A 24,112-nucleotide genomic window follows, 5' to 3' on the forward strand; every position below is an offset into this window, starting at 1 on the left:
CATATACCAAAATTTAGATCTTCTTCACTTTGTCTTTTTTCTAAACATATGTACTATCAAAATAACTTTAATGGAATTGGGATTTTTATATTAAGCTTTAAAAACAATTTAGGAATATATTTCCAAGGCATTGAGAATTCTTAGAAAATGTTCAATGTCTCCCTCATTGGATGTAAGTTTAGTTAATGAACCTTGTTAAGGTAGTGTGACTTTGTTTTTAGGGTGAGGAACTGGGGCAGGAAGTATTTAAATATCTGTTTCAGCCATTTTCATTCTTCTACAAATGCTCATTAAAATAGCATTTCTTCCCAGCAGCTCCAGAGGCTGAGACAGGGGAATTGTCAAGTTCAAAATCAGCTTCAGCAACTAAGTGAGGCTTGAAGAAAGATTGTAAGATCATATCTCAAAATAAAGAATAAAAAAAGGGGTAGGTGACTTGGGAGGCTGAGGCAGGATGATCGCAAATTTAAAACCAGCCTCGCCAAAAGCGAGATGCTAAGCAACTCAGTGAGATCCTGTCTCTACATAAAATACAAAATAGGGCTGAGGATGTGGCTCAGTGGTCAAGTGCCCCTGAGTTCAATCCCTGGTACCAAAAAAAAAAAAAAAAAAAAAGCGGGGGGTGGGGAGGTGGGCTAGGAATGTGATTCAATGGTTAAGTTCCCCTGTGCTCAATCTCTAGTACCAAAAAAAAACAACAACAAAAAAAAAACACAATAACAACAAACAATTTTCACCTTCCATCTATTATCAGTGTCATTTATTATTTTGCTATACTAAGAAATAATGTTGAAGAAAGCAATAATAAAAAAAACACAGAACAACAAAGTTTAAGAACTCATATTTGGGGCTGGGGTTGTGGCTCAGTGGCAGAGCACTGGTCTCGCACATGTGAGGCACTGGTTTGGATCCTCAGCACCACATAAAAATGAATAAACAAAATAAAGATATTTTTTAAAAAGAATTCATATTTTCAGATTTCAAAATTTAATACAAAATTACAGTAATCAAGACAGCATGGTACAGGATGATACACATATAGATCACCAGAATAGAACTGAAAATCCAGAAATAAATAGCAATATTTATTTGAGCTGATTTTCTGCAAGGGGGCCAAGATCATTCAATAAAGAAAGAATCATCTCTTTAACAGATGGTACTGGGTCGATTAGATATGAACATGCAAAAGAATGAAGTGGGGCTCCTTTCTCACACCTTATATAAAAATTAACTCAAAATGGATGAAGACCTAAATGCAGGAGCTGAAGTTATAAAACTCTTTGAAGAAAATACAGGCATAAATCTGCGAAATCTTGGATTAGGCAATGTTTTTTTAAAATATGACACCAAAATCACACATAACAAAAGATAAAACAGATAAATTGCATTTCATGGAAATTAAAAACTGTGCTTCAAAGGATACCACCAAAAAAGTGAAAAGACAATCCACAAAATGAAAGAACTTACATATTTAAAAAGGGCCTTATATCCAGAATACATGAAAACTTCTGTAACTCAACATTAAAAGATGAATAAGCTTATTTTAAAAATGGGCAAGGAATCTGAATAGACAATTCTTTAAAAAGACACACATAACATCAATATGCACATGAAGAGATGTTCAATATCATTAGTCATTAGGAAAAGGTAAATCAAACCAAATTCAGAAAATGAAATTAATAGCACTGTATGCCCATTAAAAAAAAGATAATGACAAGGACATGGAAAATTGGATTTTCATATATTGCTGGTTTAAATGTAAAATGGTACATCCTCTTTGGAACAGTATGGCAATTCCTCAAATAGTTAACCACAGTGAGGCACGTAGCTCATGCCTATAATCCCAGAGACTAAGGAGACCAAGGCATTTGAGACCAGCCTCAGAAATTTAGTGAGACCCTGTTTTGAAATAAAAAATGATGATGATAAAAATAATTTTAAAAAGGCTGGGAATATAGCCCAGTGGTAGAGTGTCCCTAAATTCAATCCCCAGTACTTAAAAAAAAAAAAAAAAAGTTAACTACAGAGTTATCAAATGACCCAAAACTGTATGCCTATATATATATCCAATAGACAGAAAAATAGAACTGGGTGTGGTGGCATAAGCCTGTAATCCCAGCAACACAGGAGACTGAGGCAGGAGGATAACAAGTTTGAAGTCAGCCTCAGCAACTTAGCAAGGCCCTATCTCAAAATAAAAAATAAAAAAGGACTGGGGATGTGGCTCAGTAGTTAAGCACTCCTGGGTTCAAATCTTGGGTACAAACAAAAAAGTAGATTAGTGGTTACTAGGTACTGGGGGGAGTAAGGAATAGAGAATGAGAACTAATAGATACAGGATTTCTTTCTGATGTAAATGTTCTGAAATTAGACAGTGATGTTTGTTGTATAACTTTGTGACTAAAATCACTGAAATGTACAATGAAGAAGGGGGAAATTTTTGACATATACATTATATCTTAATTAAAGAAAACAAAACCACTGAAGTGTCCTGGTTTGGGAATATCAGTGGGCCTTGAGTGTAGGAGTCAGGAGAATGAGCAGTCTCTTTTTCAGATAGTGACAGGAGAATCAGACCCATGGCCAGATGTTCCCAAGAAAGGGAACACAACTTTTTGTGATATACTAAAGATAAAGAGCATTCAGTAGAAGAATTCTGAGTGTTTATGTAGGACAGGAGAAGTAACATGCAATAGTAATTAAGATGAGGACATGTGGAAAGATGGCTGCAGAATATAGATTTTTTTACACTCAATGAAGGTTTTTTTTTGTTGTTTTTTAAGAGAGAGAAAGGAGAGAGAGAGAGAGAATTCTTTAATATTTATTTTCTAGTTTTCGGCGGACACAACATCTTTGTTGGTATGTGGTGCTGAGGATCGAACCCGGGCCGCACGCACGCCAGGCGAGCGTGCTACCGCTGAGCCACATCCCCAGCCCCATCAATGAAGTTTTAAAAAAATCTTCACAGAACACTTTGAAAACAGGAAACTAGGCAAGTTTCAGAGGCAATGAAAAGAAGAATTTGGCACAAAAAAGTACAGAACCTGGCAAAAGGTAAATATGTAATAATTTTTAAAATCTATTATTTAACCTTTATCAAGAATATCTACTTATTTTCTGCTATGCAATAAAAATGACAATAAAGATCACTGTGAGAGGTAGCATTTTATTTCCCATATTGAGATGGTAATTGTTTCATTATGAAATTTGTAAGACTCAGTGAAAAATGCACATATGATTTAACACACATGAGATAAACAAAAATTGTAAGTATGTATAATCATTATACTAATCTGCTTCTTTTTCCAGCTCTTCCAGAAGTCACAAACATTTCTTGGCTGATGGCTCCCTTCTTCCATTTTCAAAGCCAGCAATAGTTGCCTTCCTATTTTGCCTGTGAAGGCCTTTGTGATCCAACGAGTGCCCCTGGATAATCCAGGCTAATATCTCCACCTCAAAGTTCTTAATTACATCTACAAAGTCCCTTTTGCCATCTAAGGTAACATTCAGAGATGTTGGTGCTTAGGATGTAGACATCTTTGTGGGTGAGGGTGTGGATTATTCCACCTAACATAATTAACCACTATTATATTAATAATACAGTTCTGACAAATCCAGTGAGTTTATTCAAATGTATGAGACTAACTTGGCCTTGAAAAAGTAGTTAATTTGGGTTATGCTGTACAGGAAGAAGAAAAATCCTAACTGGTATGAATAAGAAGTTGAGCATTACTGAATTATAACCAAAAAAACAGTCTATAGTTGGACTGCTAAAGCAATACACCGACCTTTACATTATTTGCCTCAAAAATTTGAATATCACATTACATTGAGGTAGTAAAATGCATTACATAGTTAGATGACAAAGAAATCAGAGGCAAAGATACAGTTTGGAGGTGGTGGTAGTTTAAGTTATGTTTAAAACTCTTGATACAACTACTCTTCAAAAGGTGGAACTTAATTCTCCTCCCCTTACACGCAGGCTGCGCTTACTTAGTTCTGACAACCAAAATGTGGAGAGATTGATGGTGACTTCTAAGATTAATTGGCTCTCTTCTGAGGCATACTGGCTTTCTCTTTGTTCTTTCTAGGATGATTTGTTCTGAAGCCAGATGCCATAACATGAGAATGCTCAAGCAGCCCTATTGAGGGAACAACACAATAAGGCACTGAGGCCCCTTTATTTATTTATTTATTTATTTATTTATTTGTATTGGAGATGGAACCAGGATTCTTTACCACTGAGCTATATCCCGGATATTTTTATTTTTTATTTTAAGACAGGGTTTCACTAAGTTGCTTAGGGCCTTGTTATGTTGCTGAGGCTGGCCTTAAACTTTTCATCCTCCTGCCTCAGCCTCCCCAACCTCTGGAATTATAGGCATGTGCCACCATGCCCAACTCACTGAGGCCTCTTGCCAAAAGCAGTATGAGTGAACCTCTTGCAATGAGATCACCAATCCAAATTAAGCTTTCAGATTACTATAGTCCTGGCTGTTATCTTTACTGTAACCTCCTAAGATACCTTGAGTGCTAAGCCTCTCAATTCCTGATCCATAGAAATTGAGGAAATAAATATTTATTGAGCCACCAAATTTTTTTTCCTGCAGAAGACAACAAACTTCTGTGGTGAATCTTTTTTTAAAATTGTAATTAGCTATATATGACAGCAGAATGCATTACACTTCATATTACATATATAGAGCACAATTTTTCATACCTCTAGTTGTACACAAAGTAGAGTCACTCCATTGTGTCTTCATACATTACTTAGGGTAATGATGTCCCTCTCATTCCATATTCTTTCCTACCCCCCTGTCCCCTCCCTTCCCTTTGCCCTATCTAAAGTTTATCTTATCCTCCCATGCCCCCATCCCCCAACCACATTATGAATCAGCATCCTTAAATCAGAGAAAACATTTTGGCATTTGGTTTTTTGGGATTGGCTAACTTCACTTAGCATTATCTTCTCCAACTCCTACCTATAAATGCCATGACTTTATTCTCTTTTAATACTGAATAATATTCCATTGTGTATATATACCTCATTTTTTTAAATCCATTCATCTACTGAAGGGCATCTAGTTGGTTCCATAGTTTAGCTATTGTGAATTGTGCTGCTATAAACATTGAGGTGGCTGTGTCCCTGTAGTATGCTGTTTTTAAGTCCTTTGGGTATAGACTGAGGAGTGGGGTAGCTGGGTCAAATGGTGGTTCCATTCCCAGTTTTCCAAGGATTCTCCATACTATTTTCCATATTGGCTGCACCAATTTGCAGTCCCACCAGCAATGTATGAGTGTGCCTTTTCCCCACATCCTCACCAACACGTATTGTTGTTTTCTTAATAGCTGCCATTCTGACTGGAGATTAAATCTTTTTTTTTTAATATCTTTATTTTGTTTACTTATTTTTATGTGGTGCTGAGGATCGAACTCAGGGTCTCACATGTGCGAGGTGAGTGCTCTACCACTGAGCCACAAGCCCAGGCCCCCACCAGATGAAATCTTAAGAGTAGTTTTGATTTGCATTTCTCTAATTGCTAGAGATGTTAAACATTTTTTTCATATTTTTTTTGGTGTTAAGATTTTTGAATTCTTTATATATACTAGAGTTTAGTGCTGTATCTCATGTGCATGTGGTAAAAATTTGTTCCCAAAGAGGCATCAAATTTTTAACTTATTTGTTACATAGCAGAAGGCTATGGAAATAGTTTAAGTAATAAATACTGAGAGCCAGAACTAAGGCCAATAAAGGAAATAGAAAATCATTGATTCCAGTTGTTTTTTGGTCTAATAATGGGTTAAAGAGAGAGATGAAATTCAGCATAAACCCTTGTTGAAAGGAAAAGTACTACTGACTGGGAAGAACTCAGGACAAAAGGCAATTGTGGGCAAAGAAGGTTTAGGAGCAGAAGGACCAGAGATAAATTAACTGTGAACATCTTGAATTTGAAGTACCTTTGAGTGATATTGGTGTGACAGAAGGGATGACCAACTAAAGCTTGAAAGACATATTTGATCAGAGGTAAGATTTGAAAGCTATCAATGTAGTAATTAAAACTAAAGATGCAGATAAAATCTCTTAAGAAGAAACTGAAAGAGCTAAAACTAGGCTGAGTGATCTTTCTCTGAAGACACATCAAATTTAATACTTCACTCTTATCTATAGTTTACTTCCTTAAAAAACAGTAAGTCTAGATAACTGATATGCGGTAATATGTATATAATATTATGGTATAGTACATCTAGGGAATATCAAAACAATTAACTTGCCCAATTTAAACCCTGAGCAGTTTCTTCATCTTATTTTTATGTCTATCGCAATGCTTAGCTCAGTGGCTTGTACCTAGTTTCCAATAAAATGACAACTAAGGGTAAAAATCTTAATAGTTTTAATGTGTCAATCTTTTGGAATAATGAGGCCAACTCTAAAACAAATTTATTAAAATTTCAGGAAAAATTAAGGAAAGTCAGAGACTTACCGATCTGTTTGTAAAACGTGGATAAGATGTTCCATAGCTTGAATACCCACTTCCAAGCGGTATTTCTATACATAAAAAAAGAAAAATGTTATTAAAGTAATAAATATCCAACTTAAGAAACTTAATAATCTACAAAGCATTACAGACCTTAGATAATGATTTGAGGGCACGCACAGCATTTCTTCGATCATCCAATAAAGTAGATGAAGCTACTCGGTCACAAAGCTTTTGAATCTGTCATGAAAAAATAAAATAGCATTAAAATAATAAGAAAAACTAAAGAAAAAAAAAACCACCAAGTTCCCCTTTCACCAATTTATGCCATCCAATTTTGAAAAGAAAAAAAAAAACTAATTAATGCGATATTGTGAATATGGTCTTTCAAAAATCTAAATATTTATCTAGATAATATTATAATCTCATTATAGGGATTGAACAAACTATGAGAGTAGTCAAATAAAATAAGTCATACAAGTTGAGGAATGAAGAGAAATCATTAGCTTTATAAATATGCCTGCTATGACTGAATCAAGAAGAAAGCAATAGGGTTATGGAAGAAAAAAGGAAGCAATTAAAAGCAATTATTTATATCATAATTTTACTAAACATTTCCATTATATATTTGAAAAAGAAAAACTGTATATCAAAATTTAAGGTTGTAAGTGTGTCTCAAAAACTTATAAGGAAGAAATGTTTCTATTTTAAAGTAATTTATGGGAATTAAAATTCAAGTTGAATTTTAAAATGAATCTTGGTGCATTATTTACAATAGGAAAAAACTAGAAACGACTGTATCAGGAAGAGAAAATCCAAATAAACTGTGATAAATTCTTTGGTGGAATGCTACACAACTATTCAAAAGAATTAACTGTACTGTCATAAGAATATCATGATGTAATAGTGAGGGAAAGAAGCAATTTGTAAAACTTTATACTTCTGCTATTCAAAAGATACTATGAAGTCAATGAAAATAGTAAGTCACAGAGTAGGTGAAAATATTTGGAAAATATCTGATAAATAATGTAGTTTTAAAAATTACTATTGTGTGAGCTGGAGATGTGGCTCAGCGGTAGCGCGCTCGCCTGGCATGCGTGTGGCCCGGGTTCGATCCTCAGCACCACATACCAACAAAGATGTTGTGTCCGCCGAACACTAAAAAATAAATATTAAAAATTAAAAAAAAAAAACTACTATTGTAGATCCTTTTTGGCTCGTTTGGTATAAGTTACTCTAAATTCTTCAATGACACTTCTTTTTTTTTTTTTTTTTGAATTTTTAATGTTTATTTTTTAGTTCTCGGCGGACACAACATCTTTGTTGGTATGTGGTGCTGAGGATCGAACCCGGGTCGCACGCATGCCAGGCGAGGGCGCTACCGCTTGAGCCACATCCCCAGCCCTCAATGACACTTCTTAACAAAGATTCTATAAATAAGACTTTGGCATGTCACTCAAAGATAAATATGATTTAAAATAAGGATACTTTTGTCTATAAGCCTCACAAAAATAAAAAGTCAATTTTATAAAATATAAAAACAGGGCTGGGCATATATGCCTTAATCCCAGCAATTCAGGACGCTGAGGCAGAAGGATTCCAAGCCAGCCTTGGCAACTTAGCAAGGTGCTAAGCAATTTAGCAAGACCCTGTCTCTAAATAAAATGTAAAAGGACTGGTGATGTGGCTTAGTGGTTAAGCGCCCCTGGGTTCAATCCCTGGTACAGTAAAAACAAACAAACAAAAGCAAAAGCAAAACAAAACAGGCAGAACTAATCTATGCTATTAGAAATATATTGAATATATTTACCAATAGAATATACTGGTAAATATACCAATATTTACTCTTGGGAGTGGGCAGTGACTGGAGCACAAAGAACACTTCTGAGTTATTGGTAATATTCAGTTTCTTAATCAGGATGATTATACCGATTTACTGAGGCTGTGAAAAATATACAAAGTTTATATATATGACAAGTTTTCTTATATTCTCCAATTTATTTATTTTTTTTAATATTTTTTTTTTTTTTTAGTTCTCGGCAGACACAACATCTTTGTTGGTATGTGGTGCTGAGGATCGAACCCGGGCCGCACGCATGCCAGGCGAGCGTGCTACCGCTTGAGCCACATCCCCAGCCCTATATTCTCCAATTTAAAAAAATTAAAAATAGAATCAAGCATAGACAAAGATATAAATTAGCTGGGCACAGTGGTGCACACCTGTTATCCCAGCCATTTAGGAGGCTGAGGTAGAAGAATGGTAAGCCTGAGGCCAATCTGTGCAATGGAACAAGACCCTGTCTTAAAGAAACAAACAAAAACACTGAAGATTTATCTCAGTGGTAGAGTACTTGCCTAGCATGCATGAGGCCTTGGGTTCCCCAATAAAACATGCACACATACACGTACAAATACCCTTTGGTCAGGTATTTCTATCTTGGGAACTTTAAAAACATACCTAGAACTATAAAGTGTTATATCCTAGAATGTTCTTTGCAGCAATATTTATAATAGTTAAAAGGAAATCTAATATTCACTCACCAGACAAGTGAAATGATACATGTACATTATGAAGTGATAAATGCATGAAGCAGATGCATACATACTCACATGAAAAGATGTTTAAGATATAAGTAAAAAAAAATTGTAAATAGTATGCTTAGCATGAGATCACTTTTCTTTTAATACCATAGCAATAACAATCTATATGAATCTATAGAAAAAATAATTCAGACTACATAATTATATCAATAATTTTGGTAGTGAACAGGTATTACTTTTTTTTTTTTTTTTGATACTGGGGATTAAACCCAGGGCCTCCCTACTGCTAAGCACACACTCTGCCCCTGAATTACAACCCTAGCCCAAGGTATTACTTTAATGATGCTTTAATGAACAGAAAAGAGCCTTAAAGTGGTTTTCTTTCTTTCTTTTTTTTTTGAGAGAGAGAGAGAGAGAGAGAGAGAGAGAGAGAGAGAGAGAGAGGGAGAGAGAGAGGGAGAGAGAGAGAGAGAGAGAGAGAGAGATTTTTAATATTTATTTTTTAGTTTTCGGTGGACACATCTTTATTTTATTTTTATGTGGTGCTGAGGATCGAACCCAGCGCCCTGCGCATGCCAGGCAAGCGCGCTACCACTTGAGCCACATCCCCAGCCCCTTTAAAGTAGTTTTCTGATTCATTTGAATTTCTAGAATATTTTTTTTAAAGATTCTATCTTCATTCTGGTGCTCAAGATAAAATGAAATAAGCAACTGATAATAATAAATCATCACAATAAAATATTCTTAGTTGGTTCCATTTCCTCAATAATATCCAAATTTTTTAGACTAGAATGCATAGCCATTTACTAAGTCAATAAACACATACTGAGTATACACGTATTTGTTCTTGTGCTAACCAAAATAAGATATGGTCTATGGCCAAGAAGAGTTTGTTCAAGAAGATAGTCATATAAATAAATTAAGTATAACAAGTTAAAGTTAAAGGTGCCATCTACAACCTGTGCAGATAGCTAAACTAGAGGTTGCTCAAGTGAAATTCTTAAGGCATCAAAATTAACACAGATATACAATTTACCTTTAAATCAAGCCTGGTGACAGCTCCTCTGCCCCTGGCCTCAAGATTCCCAAATGGGAGAGCAAGGAATCTCACAAGAGCGAGCACATTTCAGAGTGGACTTTTACTGGGGGGACTCCAGATTCTTTAGAAATTTCCATCCAATGAAGGTCAAGGGGACCAGGGTCACAAGGGCAGGTAAGGTAACTCAATCCCTGAGGATGTAGGAAGGCAAGCCCATGCACACAGACACATTTGTATTTTCTCTACCCTAAAGATCGGGGCCCGGTTACTTAAGCAACCAGACCACAGGGTGACTGACAGTGCCACTTGGATCAAGAGGGGAAGCAAACGCTGCTCACATGCTATGTCAGCCTCCCACATATAGGTTTATTAAGTATGTATTCTGACAAACGGAAGCATAAAAAAGATCAATTCTACCAGCAGCTCGGGAGGTTGAGGCAGGAGGATCTTGAATTCAAAGCCAGCCTCAGCCTAAGCAACAGCAAGGTGCTGAGCAACTCAATGAGACCCTGTCTTTAAATAAAATACAAAATATGGCTGGGGATGTGGCTCAGTGGTTGAGTGCTCCTGAGTTCAATACTTGGTACCCTCCCAAAAAGTCAATTCTATTTAAAAGTAAGACTGTTTAAAGAATGGCATAATGGGCAGGGGATGTAGCTCAGGGCACAGGGCTTACTGGTAGGTCTGATCCCCAGCACTCTAATGAAAAAAACTCGTCCCCAACAGTTTTTGATATCTGGATACCTTAATAATATTCCAGATGGCTGAAGTTTATTAATAAGGGATCTCTCTCCACAAGGAAGTATTATGTTGATACTTTTTATAGACAATGAAAATCAAATAAAAGGAAAATATATTACATATGGTTCAAACACTACATAAACTTGGTCATGTTTTAGTCCAAGCACAGATTAGTATTTTTCAGTGGATATTTACCAAGCAAAATTTTAGCACAAGTATGGCTAATCTGTACTGTTCTGTAGAAATTACAGATATCAATGATCATTTCTTCACTTACTCCTTACTTGAAAAACCAACTCAGTGCTGTATAATGGTGCCCCAATGTTCATCTCTCCTTCCTTTCAGCTATCAGAAGCTTTTATGCTTTAGCTGGGTACATGGCTGTCCACCTGGACTACTTTCTAAGACTTCCTTGCTTCTTGGCATGAAGAATAACTATATTCCAGCCAACAAGTTGTAACTTCAAGGTCATGTTCTTAAAATGAAGCTATTTGTTTTTCATTACTCTTTCTCCTTTTCCCAGCCTTGAACTTGAACCTGGTGGTAATAAAGAATTTTTAACATTTCAAAGTTCAGCATTCTAGGGGATGGCAGAAAAAGATGAAAAGCACTACTTGGACTCCTGAGAACTACCCTACTGTAGTGACTGCTACTAGCTTAGAGTTTGTTGGAGAAGATATAAACTTCTCTTAAATAAACCTGTTTTCCAGCTTCTGTTACAGCAGTTGAACCAATACCCAAACAAAATCACTTTACAGAAGAAACAAACTCAAGCAAAATAAACAGATACTGTAGACTTTCAGCCTAATTTCTTGTAACAAAGAAATTAATATTTTTTTAAAACCTTCTGGTGAAACTACTATATTCACTGATTAGTGAACTGAAAAATCTCCAATATCTGCTGTTAAATTACTTTAAAAAGCAAATACCAGAATATAACTATTTCATTCTTCAAAAGAAACCTACTTACATAAATACACATATTGATAAAAAACAAAACAAAACAAACAAAAACTCCCCAAACACTATATAAGGGTATATATGAGACTTTTGCTAGAGATTACTCCTGGTGATGAGAAATGAGTTGGGAAGAAAGAAAAAGGCAATTTAAAACTATATATTGATTTGAATTATTTACAATGTTTTCATTCATTTCAGTAACAAAAGAGAAAAATTTAAAGAAATTTTCAGAACTCATTAGATTTTGCTTTAATTCTAATATTCACTATAACATACCAACTAACTTGCTATTTTCCTCTACTATTGAGGAATGAATCTGGGGTGTTCTACCACTGAGGTACATCACCAACTCTTTTTATTTTGAAATAGTCTTAAAGAATGCCCAGACTGGCCTTGAAATTGTGATCCTCCTATTCAGCCTTCTGTGTAGCTGTGATTACACATGAGTACCACTGTCCCCAGCTCAGTTTTCATTATTCAGGGCAGTTATGTTCTATAAAATTACCACAAACAATGAATTAGTGGATATTAAACTACTGCTCTTAAAGGAAATGTAGGGTTAGAGACAAACTGATACAAAACCTCATCTTATGTGTACTTCTCTTTAAAGACGTCTACTAATACTGCACTCACAGCCAATGGCCCGGTAAGTCATATCACAGCTTTCTTGTATTCAGGACAGAATTCACCATAATATTTAGGGGCCAGTTTTAATAGAGAAATCCCCAAGGAAAGGAAAAGCACAAAATGTAAAAAACCCATAAACCTACGTAGACCAGGAAAGGACATTTGTTTATAGCATGAGGATTGAAACAAGGGACAGTGTGGCCTTATTTGACCTCAGTTAGTGATTTGTACTTTGCTAACACAATTTTTCATTTCCCTGCACATGTCCACAAATAACCACAAAAGTGTTTCCAGTATTGATTTTGGGGTTACAGATAACAGTTTAGTGAGTAGGTGGACTTGCAAATAAAGAATTGATAAATAATAAGGATCATTTTAAATATAATCACCATCTGCAAAATGGAAGCATAAACTAATTGAATTCTAAGATTACTTAATATTCAAAATTTAGAATATTTTAAAAATACTCAATTTTAACCTAGTATCAGTAATATATTATACTTAATACACCATTTGAATGCAGTTCATGCAAGTGATTGTACATCAAAATTCCTTTTTGTTTTTAATAACTATCACTTGAGATTCACAATTCCACTTATCAAGTAAAACATGAAAATAAAAATAATCCGACCAACAATTAGTAAATTGGGCATAACCAGAATTATAATCCAATAACCTGTCAATTAAAATTAAAAATTTTTATTAATAGTGCAAAATGAAACACAATGATATGCAAGTGAGACAGAAAAAAAAAGCTGCAGTAGCAATGGGAATAGGAGAGAATAGGAAAAAACGTAAGATGGGAGATGAAAATAAAAACTACCAAGAGGTAAAGAGTTAAAAAAAAAAAAAAAGAACACAACATGAAAGTAGGACAGTGAAGGTACTCTTAAAATTTGAAGGACACTGGCATAACACAGTTTGTAGAATTTTCTCACAATTCCTTGTAAAAGTTCTTTTTTTTCCTTCAATATTTAGTAGTACTTACCTGACATGAAAAAAAATTGGACAGGAACAACAATGAAAATTCTAACCATTCAATCAATTGTTCAACAAATGTTTATCTAGCACATGATACCAAGTTGATTTTATGAAATAACCTGCATTCATGAAGTTTAAAACATAATTTGAACTCCCTAGAACAGAATTTCCCTAGGGTGACTATTTACTGCAGGACTACCATGTTGACCAACAGACAATTCATTTATAATGTTTAATGCAATGAAAAAATTACTGGCTTAGAATATAAAAAAGACAGTTTTTGTTTTAAATTTGACTCTGTTACTGAGAAGACTTCATAAATAAAGCAAAAGGCAATCTTATCTTCAGGTGACCTAAATTATTATGATATAAAAAAAGATGTGGGAATGCTACAAAGTCAAACACAAATCAAATGAATCCAACACAACCCATTTCCACTGCAATTATCTATAAGTCTACCAAGGTAACATACTGCTTCATTTATTCTCCATTTATTCCGTGTTTTCTTCAAAATGAACTGTTTTTCAAATGGACATCCTTTTAAACAAGGTTATCATACTATATAGCCTATTACAAATGTTATCATGACCAAATCTAACACAAAAAAATTCAAATTAAAGTAAAATAACTTTATACAAAGAATGGTCATGGCATTTCTCCCCGAGGAATAAAAATGATAAGCATAACTTTTCTATAAATCCATACCAGTGAAAAAGTAGAGTGCAAAAGTGCAAAGCAGTATAAATAAAAAAGGGCAACTACATAAAAGAGAAATTATACTATCAATAAATGTATTCAAAGAATTCTTATATTCTCTCCTAAAAGATAAACTGATTCAAGAATGATTATAATTACTTCTCAAATCATTAGGCATCAGGATTTACTTTATCTTTTAGATATTCTGTGGGTAATACTTCTTGAACTCAATATTGGAGGATTCTGAAAATGTAGCATTCCAAGGCTGGGGATATGGCTTTGTGGTAGAGTGCTTGCCCAGCATGTGGTTAGATGTCTAGCACCATACACACACATACAAACACACCCCAAGTAGACTTCCCTTACATAAATACATATGCTAAATTCTGCCCTAAGTATATTTATCAAAATAGACGCATGGTTTGGCACAGTGGTGTGCACCTACATTCCCAGCTTTTCCAGAGGCTAACAAAAGAGGATCCCTGGAGCCCAGGAGCTAGAGGCCAGCCTGAGCAACATAGTGGGGGGTAGGAAGTAAGAATATGGATAAATACAGTCAGCAAACACAGCTTATTTTATATCTCCATTTTGAAAATGTCTAAAATTATAACAGTGCCTGCTTAAAACACTGTATAAATACAAGAGGTTTTTGTTGTTTTGGGTCATCATGCTCCTTTGGGGACAAAATCCTTTCTTTTTTTTTTTTCTTTTTTTTTTTTTTTTTAAAGAGAGAGTGAGAGAGGAGAGAGAGAGAGAGAGAATTTTTAATATTTATTTTATTTAGTTCTCGGCGGACACAACATCTTTGTTGGTATGTGGTGCTGAGGATCGAACCCGGGCCGCACGCATGCCAGGCGAGCGGGCTACCGCTTGAGCCACATCCCCAGCCCCACAAAATCCTTTCTTCAAGAACATCAACTCACATTCTTTGGCATACATCTTCATAATGCTAGAAGCATCTAAAATTTAAATGATTCTAGCATTTTAAAATCACCCTAAATAATCAACACAATTAACCCTCAAAAAGGCCATGTGTTATACAACAGACACTGCTTAAAAAGACATATTTGCTTGGATACAAAAGTGATTTTTAACATAAATCATTACTATGATCTTCTCTGACATTGTAATTGCAAGGCAAGCCAAGAAAGAAAACTCATTCTAGTTATGATATTGACCTGGTTATAAATGTGGAATGTGAAACATCAACCCAAATAGGAATTTCAGATTACACATTTATAGAAATATGGAATAATACTGTGCTTGATCAAACTAAAACAGTCTAAATTTAAGCCCACACTCCTTAATTTTAAATAAAAGTATAGCTGTGTCTATATTGTTAGCCCTTTTGCTTTCTGAGCCAGATCATCAAAGTTTGACCTTAAAAGAGACATCAAATTAGTACTGTAATTCTGTACACTTTTTCTGGATGTTAGCAACTTTCATACCTCACAATTTAACTTTAGAACAGAAAACACCCATCAAATGTATTCAAGTTTTCTTTTGGAATTTTCAAGAAACTACCTTTTAAAGAATGCACCAATTGATGTTGGATAGTTGGGAAAGCTAAGCCCTTTCAATTATAAAAGATGCTACAGAAATATTCTTGAATGTGTTTTCTTCTCTACAGATGTGGGAGTTATCTTAGAGTAACTACAAGTGGAGTTGTTGGGCCATATGACATGTGTGCATGATTTTAATTTTGCCTACTGATGCCAAAATGTATTTTGTGGTAGCTGTATATAATTGCATACTCCCTAGTAGTGTTGAAAGTTTTCCATTGTTTTTTTACCCTTGCTTAGCAAAGTCACACACATTAAAATTCACCAATCTGAAGGGAAAAAAAAAAAAAAAAGAATGCACCAACTGAAAGGCAAATGCAAAACTTAGTACACATAAACATTCAAAACTATAGGGGGCTAGGGTTGTGGCTCAGAAAAATAGGTAGAATTCAAATAGGTAGAGTTCTTGCTTAGCATGCTGGAGGCACTGGGTTTGATTCTTAGCAACACATAAAAATAAATAAACAAACAAACAAACAAACAAATAAAGGTATTGTGTCCATCTACAACTAATCCCCTCCCCAAAACCAAAAACAATTCTGCATAGGAATTTCACAATAGTGTTAATTTGTACCCTGCAAAGTATGTCAAGGATAAGAAGGCTTCAATCATCAGAAATCATTGTCTTTCTGTACATCTAGTTAAAAAAGAAATCACAAAATATTTGACTCTAAAATATAAAAAGTTTAATGTGAATGAATTAGAATTAACTGACAATCCTATGATCCAAATATAAATATTTACTATTTGGTTCTGAGTATTCTTAACAGTATGAAAGCTTGGTAATATACAATCAACAATATAATTCTCTAATTGTAGCTCAGTAGTAGAGTGAATGCTTAGCATATACAAAGCCTTGGGCTCAATCCTCAGCACTAGAAAAAAAGAAAGAAAAAAATTTTTTAAAAAGCCAGAGGAAACTGTGAAAGCAGTGAATCTGAAAATTTTCTAATATCCTGAAAAAGTAGTCTTAGTACCTAATATTTATAAGTTGCTATGATTATAGATCTGATTTCTTTCAAATAAAAGCATTAATTTTATAAACATTAAGTATAGCAAGTCTGAGACCAGCCTTAGCAATTTAGTGAGGCCCTAAGCAACTTACTGAAACTCAGTCTCAAAAAAAAAAAAGGGGAGGGCGGGGGTGGCTGGGGATGCTCAGTGGTAAATCCCCAGTACCAAAACAAAAACAAACAAGCAAGCAAACAAACAACCAAACAAACAAAAAAAACCCCTAACCCAAAAAATCCAAAACACCTTTGATCAAAAGAGACTTTAATAGAGGAATAATATATAGAGATATAAATATTTATATACAGATGTTTATATATCTATATATAAATAGTACAAAGCATAATCAAAGCACAATCTAGTTAAAATACAAAAACAGCTGAAAGGGGAAAGAAGTTAGGGGTGCAAGTTAGGGAAGACACTGATGATCGATTTGAAAAATAGGTAGAATTCAAAGAGGCCTTCCATTGGAAAAAGATGAAAAAAGCAAGAAATATGGAAAACCACAACGAAAAGAATATGATTTAATTTTGTAGAAAAAGGAGGAAACTAAATGATAATAAAGAAGTTAGAGATTCCAAACTTGGTAAGTAAAATATCCTGTCCAAATTAAACCATTAATTAAAACATCTAATATTATACTATATACTCCACTGATGCTCTATAATACTTCTAAATTAGTGACCTATGACTTTTCTTTTGTAGTAGCAGGGGTTGACACTGAGCTACATCCACAGTCCTTTTTATTTTCTATTTTGAGACAAGGTCTTGGTAAATTGCTGAGGCTGTCCTGGAACTTTCAATGCTCCTGCCTCAGCCTCCTGAATAGCTAAGATTACAGGTGTGCACCATTGTGTCTAGCTGAATTATTGAATTTCCTGATGGAATGAGAGTGAAATAAGTTTTATTCATGCTGTAACTCAAGAGTAAATTGATTTTCTTTTTTTTTTTTAATATTTATTTATTTAGTTCTCGGCGGACACAACATCTTTGTTGGTATGTGGTGCTGAGGATCGAACCCGGGCCGCACGCATGCCAGGCGAACGCGCTACCGCTTGAGCCACATCCCCAGCCCTGAGTAAATTGATTTTCTTCAGAAGACAAATTACTATTCCATATTGAGTGTATACACTCAGGCAAAGCTTCTTTTTCCTGTCAATTTATATATACAATACACACAAGTGACATTCAAACATTATTTTGAAATCATAATGTAAAAGATATGTTGTTCTATTCAATGACAAGATAAAAGTGTCCCAACTCTGCAATACTGGCAAGGTATTTAGTGATCTGGGTCTATAATACAAGGAGGCTTAACCTGCATAATCTGTAAAAATTTCTTCAGCTTTAAAATCCTATACTCAAATTCTACATCATCATTTCTACAGAATTCACAGTGACAAGGCTAACTATATTTAAAAAAAGAAGAAAATTCTTCCTCTAACCCACATATAGTAAACACTATCCTTTGTTAAGCATCTACCATATGCTAGGTTCTAATTTTTATTTCACTCAGTCTTCATTACACCCTGAAGAGAGAAGGTATTAGCCCCCTCTTTCCTGTTCAATTCAATCAAGGGTGGAAGGACAGGATTCAAATCAGCATCTAACTCCAAAGCAAGCTCTAATAGGCCACACTTCAAAACCTGATGTCTCAAACATGAACACCATACAAAATAAACAAATAACAGCTGAAGAAGTGGGCTGTGACTTTGGTAATCTTTAAAGAACATAGTCTTCTAATAAGGTAGCTCACTGCCTTATGTGGGAATGAACAAGTGAAGCTTGTGAAGCTTGTGAGGAGAGGAGTGGAGGGGGACAGAGGAAGTCAGACACAGATATGTCCTGAATTTCAACTGAAGCAAAGAGTCACCAGCCTTCTACTTATGCCTTAAACAGTTCTAATATGGAGTCTGGAGATGTAGATCAGTGGTAAAGAGTTTGCCTCCTATAAATCAGACTATGGGTTCAGTCCCCAGTGTGCCCCCCACACAACCCCCTCCCCAAAAAAACAGTTCTAACCTGGAACTAATCTAGATCAGTGGTACAACCCTTGTCTAGCATGTTAAGGTTTTGGTTTTGATCCCCAGCACTGCCCCTCCAAAAACAAAAAAGTCTACCTCAGTTTTTGTGCAGTTAACTTTATTACATAAATTTCCCACATAATAACTGAAACATGAGCATCAGCAATAAAATTTAGGCTTTGAAATCTACACCTTGGTTGAATTCTAGCTCTAAAGTCTTGGTCAGTTTACTTCACTTCTCTTTTTAAGCCTCATTTTCTTCATTTGTGAAGTGAGAATACCATTACCACTCATCAAGAATTGTTAGGAATTAAAGGAGAATGTAGAATATAAAGAGATCAGCTTAGTATCTAAGGCAAGTTAAGAGACTGACAAGTGAAAGCTACTATTATTACCCTTCAGGAACCCAGAAACAAAGGTGTTCATGACTCTATCCAAAGTTTACCTTTAAAATGTCACAGTTGGTAGCTTTTCTGTAGATTTTAAATTATTACCAAATTAAAACAAATATAAATTTTAAAAAGTCATACACATCCATTTCCAATAGACACGAAACTTCAAAACGAGTTTATCCCAAGCCTAAAAATCCATGTAGCTATTAAATAATTGTTTTAGGTGGCAAACACTCTTTTTTTAAAATGATGTTGCAAATCGTGAAGACAGGAATGAATTCTGTCCTCAAAGTGGTTTTGGAGGGAAAGATCTCTATAAACATTAAAACAAGTATTTGTCAAATGACATTTTTGGGTCAGCCTGAAAAGCGGGGTCTGAACAGATAGCACCGGGATCAACAACCGTCCTTCCAGTTGATGGGACAGGAGCAGGTGGCTTTGTGCCCCAATGAATATCATTTTATTCTTAGCCACAAGCTCTTGCCAACAGCTGGGTTTTAAATCTCTTTCCAGTCTTCTCCAACGCCCAGATTTCAGACTGCGAGTGAGGCAACAGGACTTTAGGCTCCTATGGCCAGTGGAGATACAAGGCTAAAGGGAAATGGGGAGGAGCCCACGGCCCCTAGGGGCGTGGGGGACAGGTCGTGCCATCTCAGCCAGGGATCTGTCCCACCGCAGACCACTCCCCACACCAGAGCTGCTAGGCCTGCTAGACTAGGAATGCGGCTGCTGTCAGTCCAGCAGAGCCGTCGCGGTGGGACTGCGCTGTGGGCGTGAGACTAACTCCGGAATTTCGGGAGGGGAAGGAAAGCAAAGGAGAGGTGATATATGGATCGCCGGCCCGCAGTGGGGAGCGGCAGGTCACCTCCAAGCCCCTGAGTGCTTCGTCCCCTAGTGGCTCTGACCCTTCCCAAGTCCCGGACTCACCGTCTCGGCTTCGGTGTGTTGGGGTCCGGCACTCTGACCCCCCATTACCCCGCGGAGGAAATTCATCTTGTCGCTCGGCCACCGGCTTTACCAGCCCCTTGGGTAAAGAAAATAGGGCAACTTCCCCTGCCTTCTGCAGGGCCTACACCCCTAGCCCACACTCTGCACTTCTCGGCCGGGGACACCACCACCTCCCACTCGGCGGCCGCTCCTGCTGCCTAAGCCCGGAAACAGCCGCCGCCGCCGGCCGAGATGCGCAGGCGCGGGGACGTGGCGTTACGTGGCGGCTCGAAGGGCGAAGGCAAAAGGGGAGAGGAGGTGAAAGAGGCCCAGTAGCAGCTGCCTGGAAAGCCCCGCCCACTGGTCAGGCCCCGCCTCCCGCGGCAGGGACACGCCTCCTCTCCCTCCCTTCGCGGATAGTTCTAGCTGGCCACAGCCACCCACGTGGTCGAAATCCAGCCCTGCCGGCTGGAGAGAATCAGATTAGACTACGCGTTTTGGCTCGCAGTGTGTTCAGTTGTCGCCGAACGGGACTTACTGCAAGCTATCAAATCTGGGTCTTATTTTGTTGAGTCGAAAGTGAAATTTTCCTTCGGCCAACGTGACAGGTAAGGGAGTCCCCACCCTGGGAGGATTCGTTTGGTTTTTCGGTTTAGCAGCACGAGCTTTTTGGCCTTGTGAGGTCCCATAAATTGCATTTCTTTACAGGGCTTTGTTTGGTGGTAAAAAGGGTGCTAGAGACCCCTCATTCCACTGCCACTGGAGGGCGCGTTTCTCAGCTCTTGCTATTCAAACCTGCTAAAAGGAATTCCTAGATCTAAGCACCCCGCACACCGCTAATTTTCAAGTGTTGTAAGAAAGCAACCCATCGCAACCTGCATTTAGCTTAAAGAAATCAGAAATTAGACATAATTTTTTTTTCTTTAGTGTCCGTTTGGCAGCGAGGAACCATGTTTTATTAGCGCAACCTTTTCAGTGTTTTTTAAACATGCAAAATGTCATCTTTCCAAATCGGAAAAATGCCTATTCTGTGAGGTTTCCAGGTACACGTTTCTGGAATGATCTTGTAAATTTCTTGAGACGAGAAAGCTCAGTCAACTAACTGACTCATGCACTTCTTCACTTGGATTCCCTACAGGTCTCAGATGCAACATTTAATATTGAACTCGTCATTTTCCCCAACCTCCCTTAAAGAAAAAAAAAAATCAATACGCTTCTACTGCGTTGCCCTGCCATATTCAGTAGTACTACTGTCTAAATAATTGCCTAAGCCAGAAGAAAGAAACCGGGAGAAAAGACTTTGGCTTTCCACCCCCAACATGTCCAATCAGTTAGTCAGGTGTAAGATTTCTATTTGTAAAATTTTCTCAAATAGGTCCTCTGCTCTTCGTCCTCTTTGCCTCTGACTGTTTATATTCTTCTCGTCATTTCTCACTGAGATTACAGCAATAGCCTCCTAACTAGTTTGTCTGCATTCAGCCCTGGCTTTCCTCCAGTGCACTCTCCAGTCTACCAAACATCTGTCCGTGTCAGTCCTCTTCTTAAAATCCTCCAGTGGTTTCTCATTTTCTGTAATAAAATCCAAACTCCTTAGATGGGTATACAGGCCTGTTAGGATCTGACTGCTGCCTACTTTTCCATCTCCTGTCTCCCCCATGTATCCTAGGCTTTTTTTTCTCTTGTCTCAGTATGCCCTTCCCCTTTGTCCTCTTAATTAGGCAAATGCCTGTTAATTCTTTAAGCCTCATCTCTAGCATCATCTCCTGAAAGCTTCCTTGAAACCTGGATGCATATGTACATGCTCACATCTTAATACATGGTGGGTACTCAATAAAAAAATTGTTAAATCAAACTGTTAATGGCCAGACCATGTTATCCATTTTTATATCTCTGCTGCTTAACACTGTCTTATAAAAGGTGGCATTAATGGATAAATGAATAAATCATCAAAAGAGTATATGAATATTATGCTGAGAAAGAGGGTCTTTTTTTTTGTTGTTCGTAATCCGTGAAGTGGAATTGTAGAGAATACACACCATAAAGGTTATGGTGAACGTTTAATTTTTTAGTGCTAAGGTTTTTCACCTGGGAGACTTTGAGAATGGTAGGGGAAGACTGCCCAAGATGGGCTAGGGTTGTAGCTCAGTGGTAGAGTGCTTGCCTAGCATGTGTGAGGCACTGGGTTCTAATCCTCAGCACCACATAAAAACAAATAAATAAAATAAAGATTAAATGCCTTAAAAAATTAGAAAAAGAAAGACTGCCCAAGATACTGTGTGCTATCCTGCAGTTTAAAACTAGAATCTGACATTTTGCTTCAGACATTTTCCATGGGGTACTTTATCGCACCCTAAAAAGAGTAACCAATAAATGCTCAGCATTTTTAATATCAAGTAATATGTACAAAGAACCTCACCCAGTTTCTAAGCCTTACCCATCCCTGAGCCTGACTGCACCCCATCATCAGGGATGAACTCTTGAGATGGAGCAACACTCAGAAGTATCTATTCCTCCTGTTATTTGGTAATAAAACACAGTACCTAGACAATTTAGCAAAGTTGTTTTAAGGTACCAGCCTTGTCAAAATATCCTATTTTGTTTTAAACTTTGGTGAGTATAGTAGTAACAGCTTATGACTTTTTCTTCATTTGACCCATTTTTTTACCCTAACGTAACAGCATCCCCTGAGCAGGAGGGACTACTGGCAGAAGTAACGAACAATTAGGTACAGAGGTAATGAAATTGGAGCCACCCAAAATCCCCTGGCAGCACTCAGTCTGGGTTTTAAGAACTGGTGGATCTGCTCTCTATTGGCCTCAAGAAGAGGCAGAGAGGGTACAATGTCTAATTTGTCCCCCAATTAAGGTCGGAAAGGGAAATGAAGCATCACTACTAATGGACAAGCATGAAATGGACTCCTTACTTAACAGGAAGAATGTTACATATTAATCCACTTGCACTGGTTTTATAGTGGAAACCACATCTTATTTTGTTTGTTTTCTTTCATTATCTGACATAATTCTTAACATGGTAATTGCTCAAGAACCATTTGTTAAATAAAGGACGATATGAAAAAGTTGTGACTGTCTGACATACACTATTATACTTCTGACTTTCATAAATCTAAGCGTTCAAGATATATTGCCATGAGTCATTACAATATACATAATCCAAAATTTTGAGAAAATAATGATTTTCCTTTTCCCAAACCAAAACCGACAGATCATTTAACAGAATCCATTGGTTTGATAATCCATTTTTAAAAATTGCTTCTTTCAGTGGTCTACTTTCCCCATCCTTTCATAACCTCCAGTGGAAAACTCAGCAAAAACAATGAAATATTATTGTGTAAAGATTGCTTTTTAGTTGGGAGGAGGTAGTGGGGTGGAATACTGTCTATATTTACTTAGGAAAATGAGTAGAAATGATAATTGGTGTTTGAAATACATCATATACAGGTTTTAAAAGACTAGTTACTAGAAAATTGGTGTCCAAAAACATTGTTGATAACAATTATGCATTACTGTCAGCTAACGAAACAGCATACAACAAAATAAACAGATAATGATGAAGCAGCTGTGAAAATTCATGACTAATCAAAAAATCACAATGTCAGAAATGTAGTACTTTTCATGTGATAGGTTCTGTTCAAAGTACTTTACATAAAATAATTTACTTAATCTTTACAACAAGCCTATGAGATGGATAGAGTCGTTAGTCCTGTTTTATAGGTGGAGAAACAGGTCAAGAGAGTGACTTGACCAATGTTGTACCACTAGAAAGTGGCAGAGCTGGGCATAAATTGGCAGTCTGGCTCCAAAGCCTGTATGCCTGTGTATTACATTATCCTACCTCTCTATATTTGAGACAGTGATCATACACTAAGTAGAAGGTAGCCTAGAAGACCCTACATATTCTGGCCCCTCTGCCCTTTTGGCCCTTACACTGTTCTTCCTGTGTTTGTGATGCTTACTCCTGTATCCACATGGAGGTATGACTCTTTCACCCTAGGGGCTGCTCAAATGTTACATAGGTCTTTCCTGAATGTTCTAACTTGCAGCCTTCTCATATTGTCTCCCTCTCTTCCACTTATTATTTTCTCTGTAACACTTATTGTCTGATACATTTTCTCTAT

The 24,112-nt window shown here is 36.5% G+C and overlaps 2 protein-coding genes across 3 annotated transcripts in view; one reads left to right on the forward strand and one right to left on the reverse strand.

Annotated features, from left to right (window-relative positions):
• The window catches only part of Uso1 (USO1 vesicle transport factor), a 73,711-nt gene extending 53,442 nt beyond the window's left edge, over positions 1-20,269 (reverse strand). For both annotated transcript variants that reach the window (XM_077803218.1, XM_077803217.1), the window contains exons 1-3: positions 19,978-20,269; positions 6,630-6,716; positions 6,483-6,547 (exon numbers count right to left, since the gene is read on the reverse strand). In XM_077803218.1, the coding sequence (XP_077659344.1) occupies positions 6,483-6,547; positions 6,630-6,716; positions 19,978-20,043 (218 nt within the window). In that variant the 5' untranslated portion in view covers positions 20,044-20,269. The remainder of the gene's footprint in view (positions 1-6,482; positions 6,548-6,629; positions 6,717-19,977) is intronic.
• A 218-nt stretch (positions 20,270-20,487) lies between these two features.
• Positions 20,488-24,112, forward strand: part of G3bp2 (G3BP stress granule assembly factor 2) — a 90,348-nt gene continuing 86,723 nt past the window's right edge. The window contains exon 1 of the mRNA XM_026408460.2: positions 20,488-20,585. The gene's annotated coding sequence lies outside the window, so the exon portion shown is untranslated. The remainder of the gene's footprint in view (positions 20,586-24,112) is intronic.

The sequence above is a fragment of the Urocitellus parryii genome, chromosome 10 (genome assembly GCF_045843805.1).
Source record: "Urocitellus parryii isolate mUroPar1 chromosome 10, mUroPar1.hap1, whole genome shotgun sequence".
Lineage (NCBI taxonomy): Eukaryota > Metazoa > Chordata > Mammalia > Rodentia > Sciuridae > Urocitellus > Urocitellus parryii.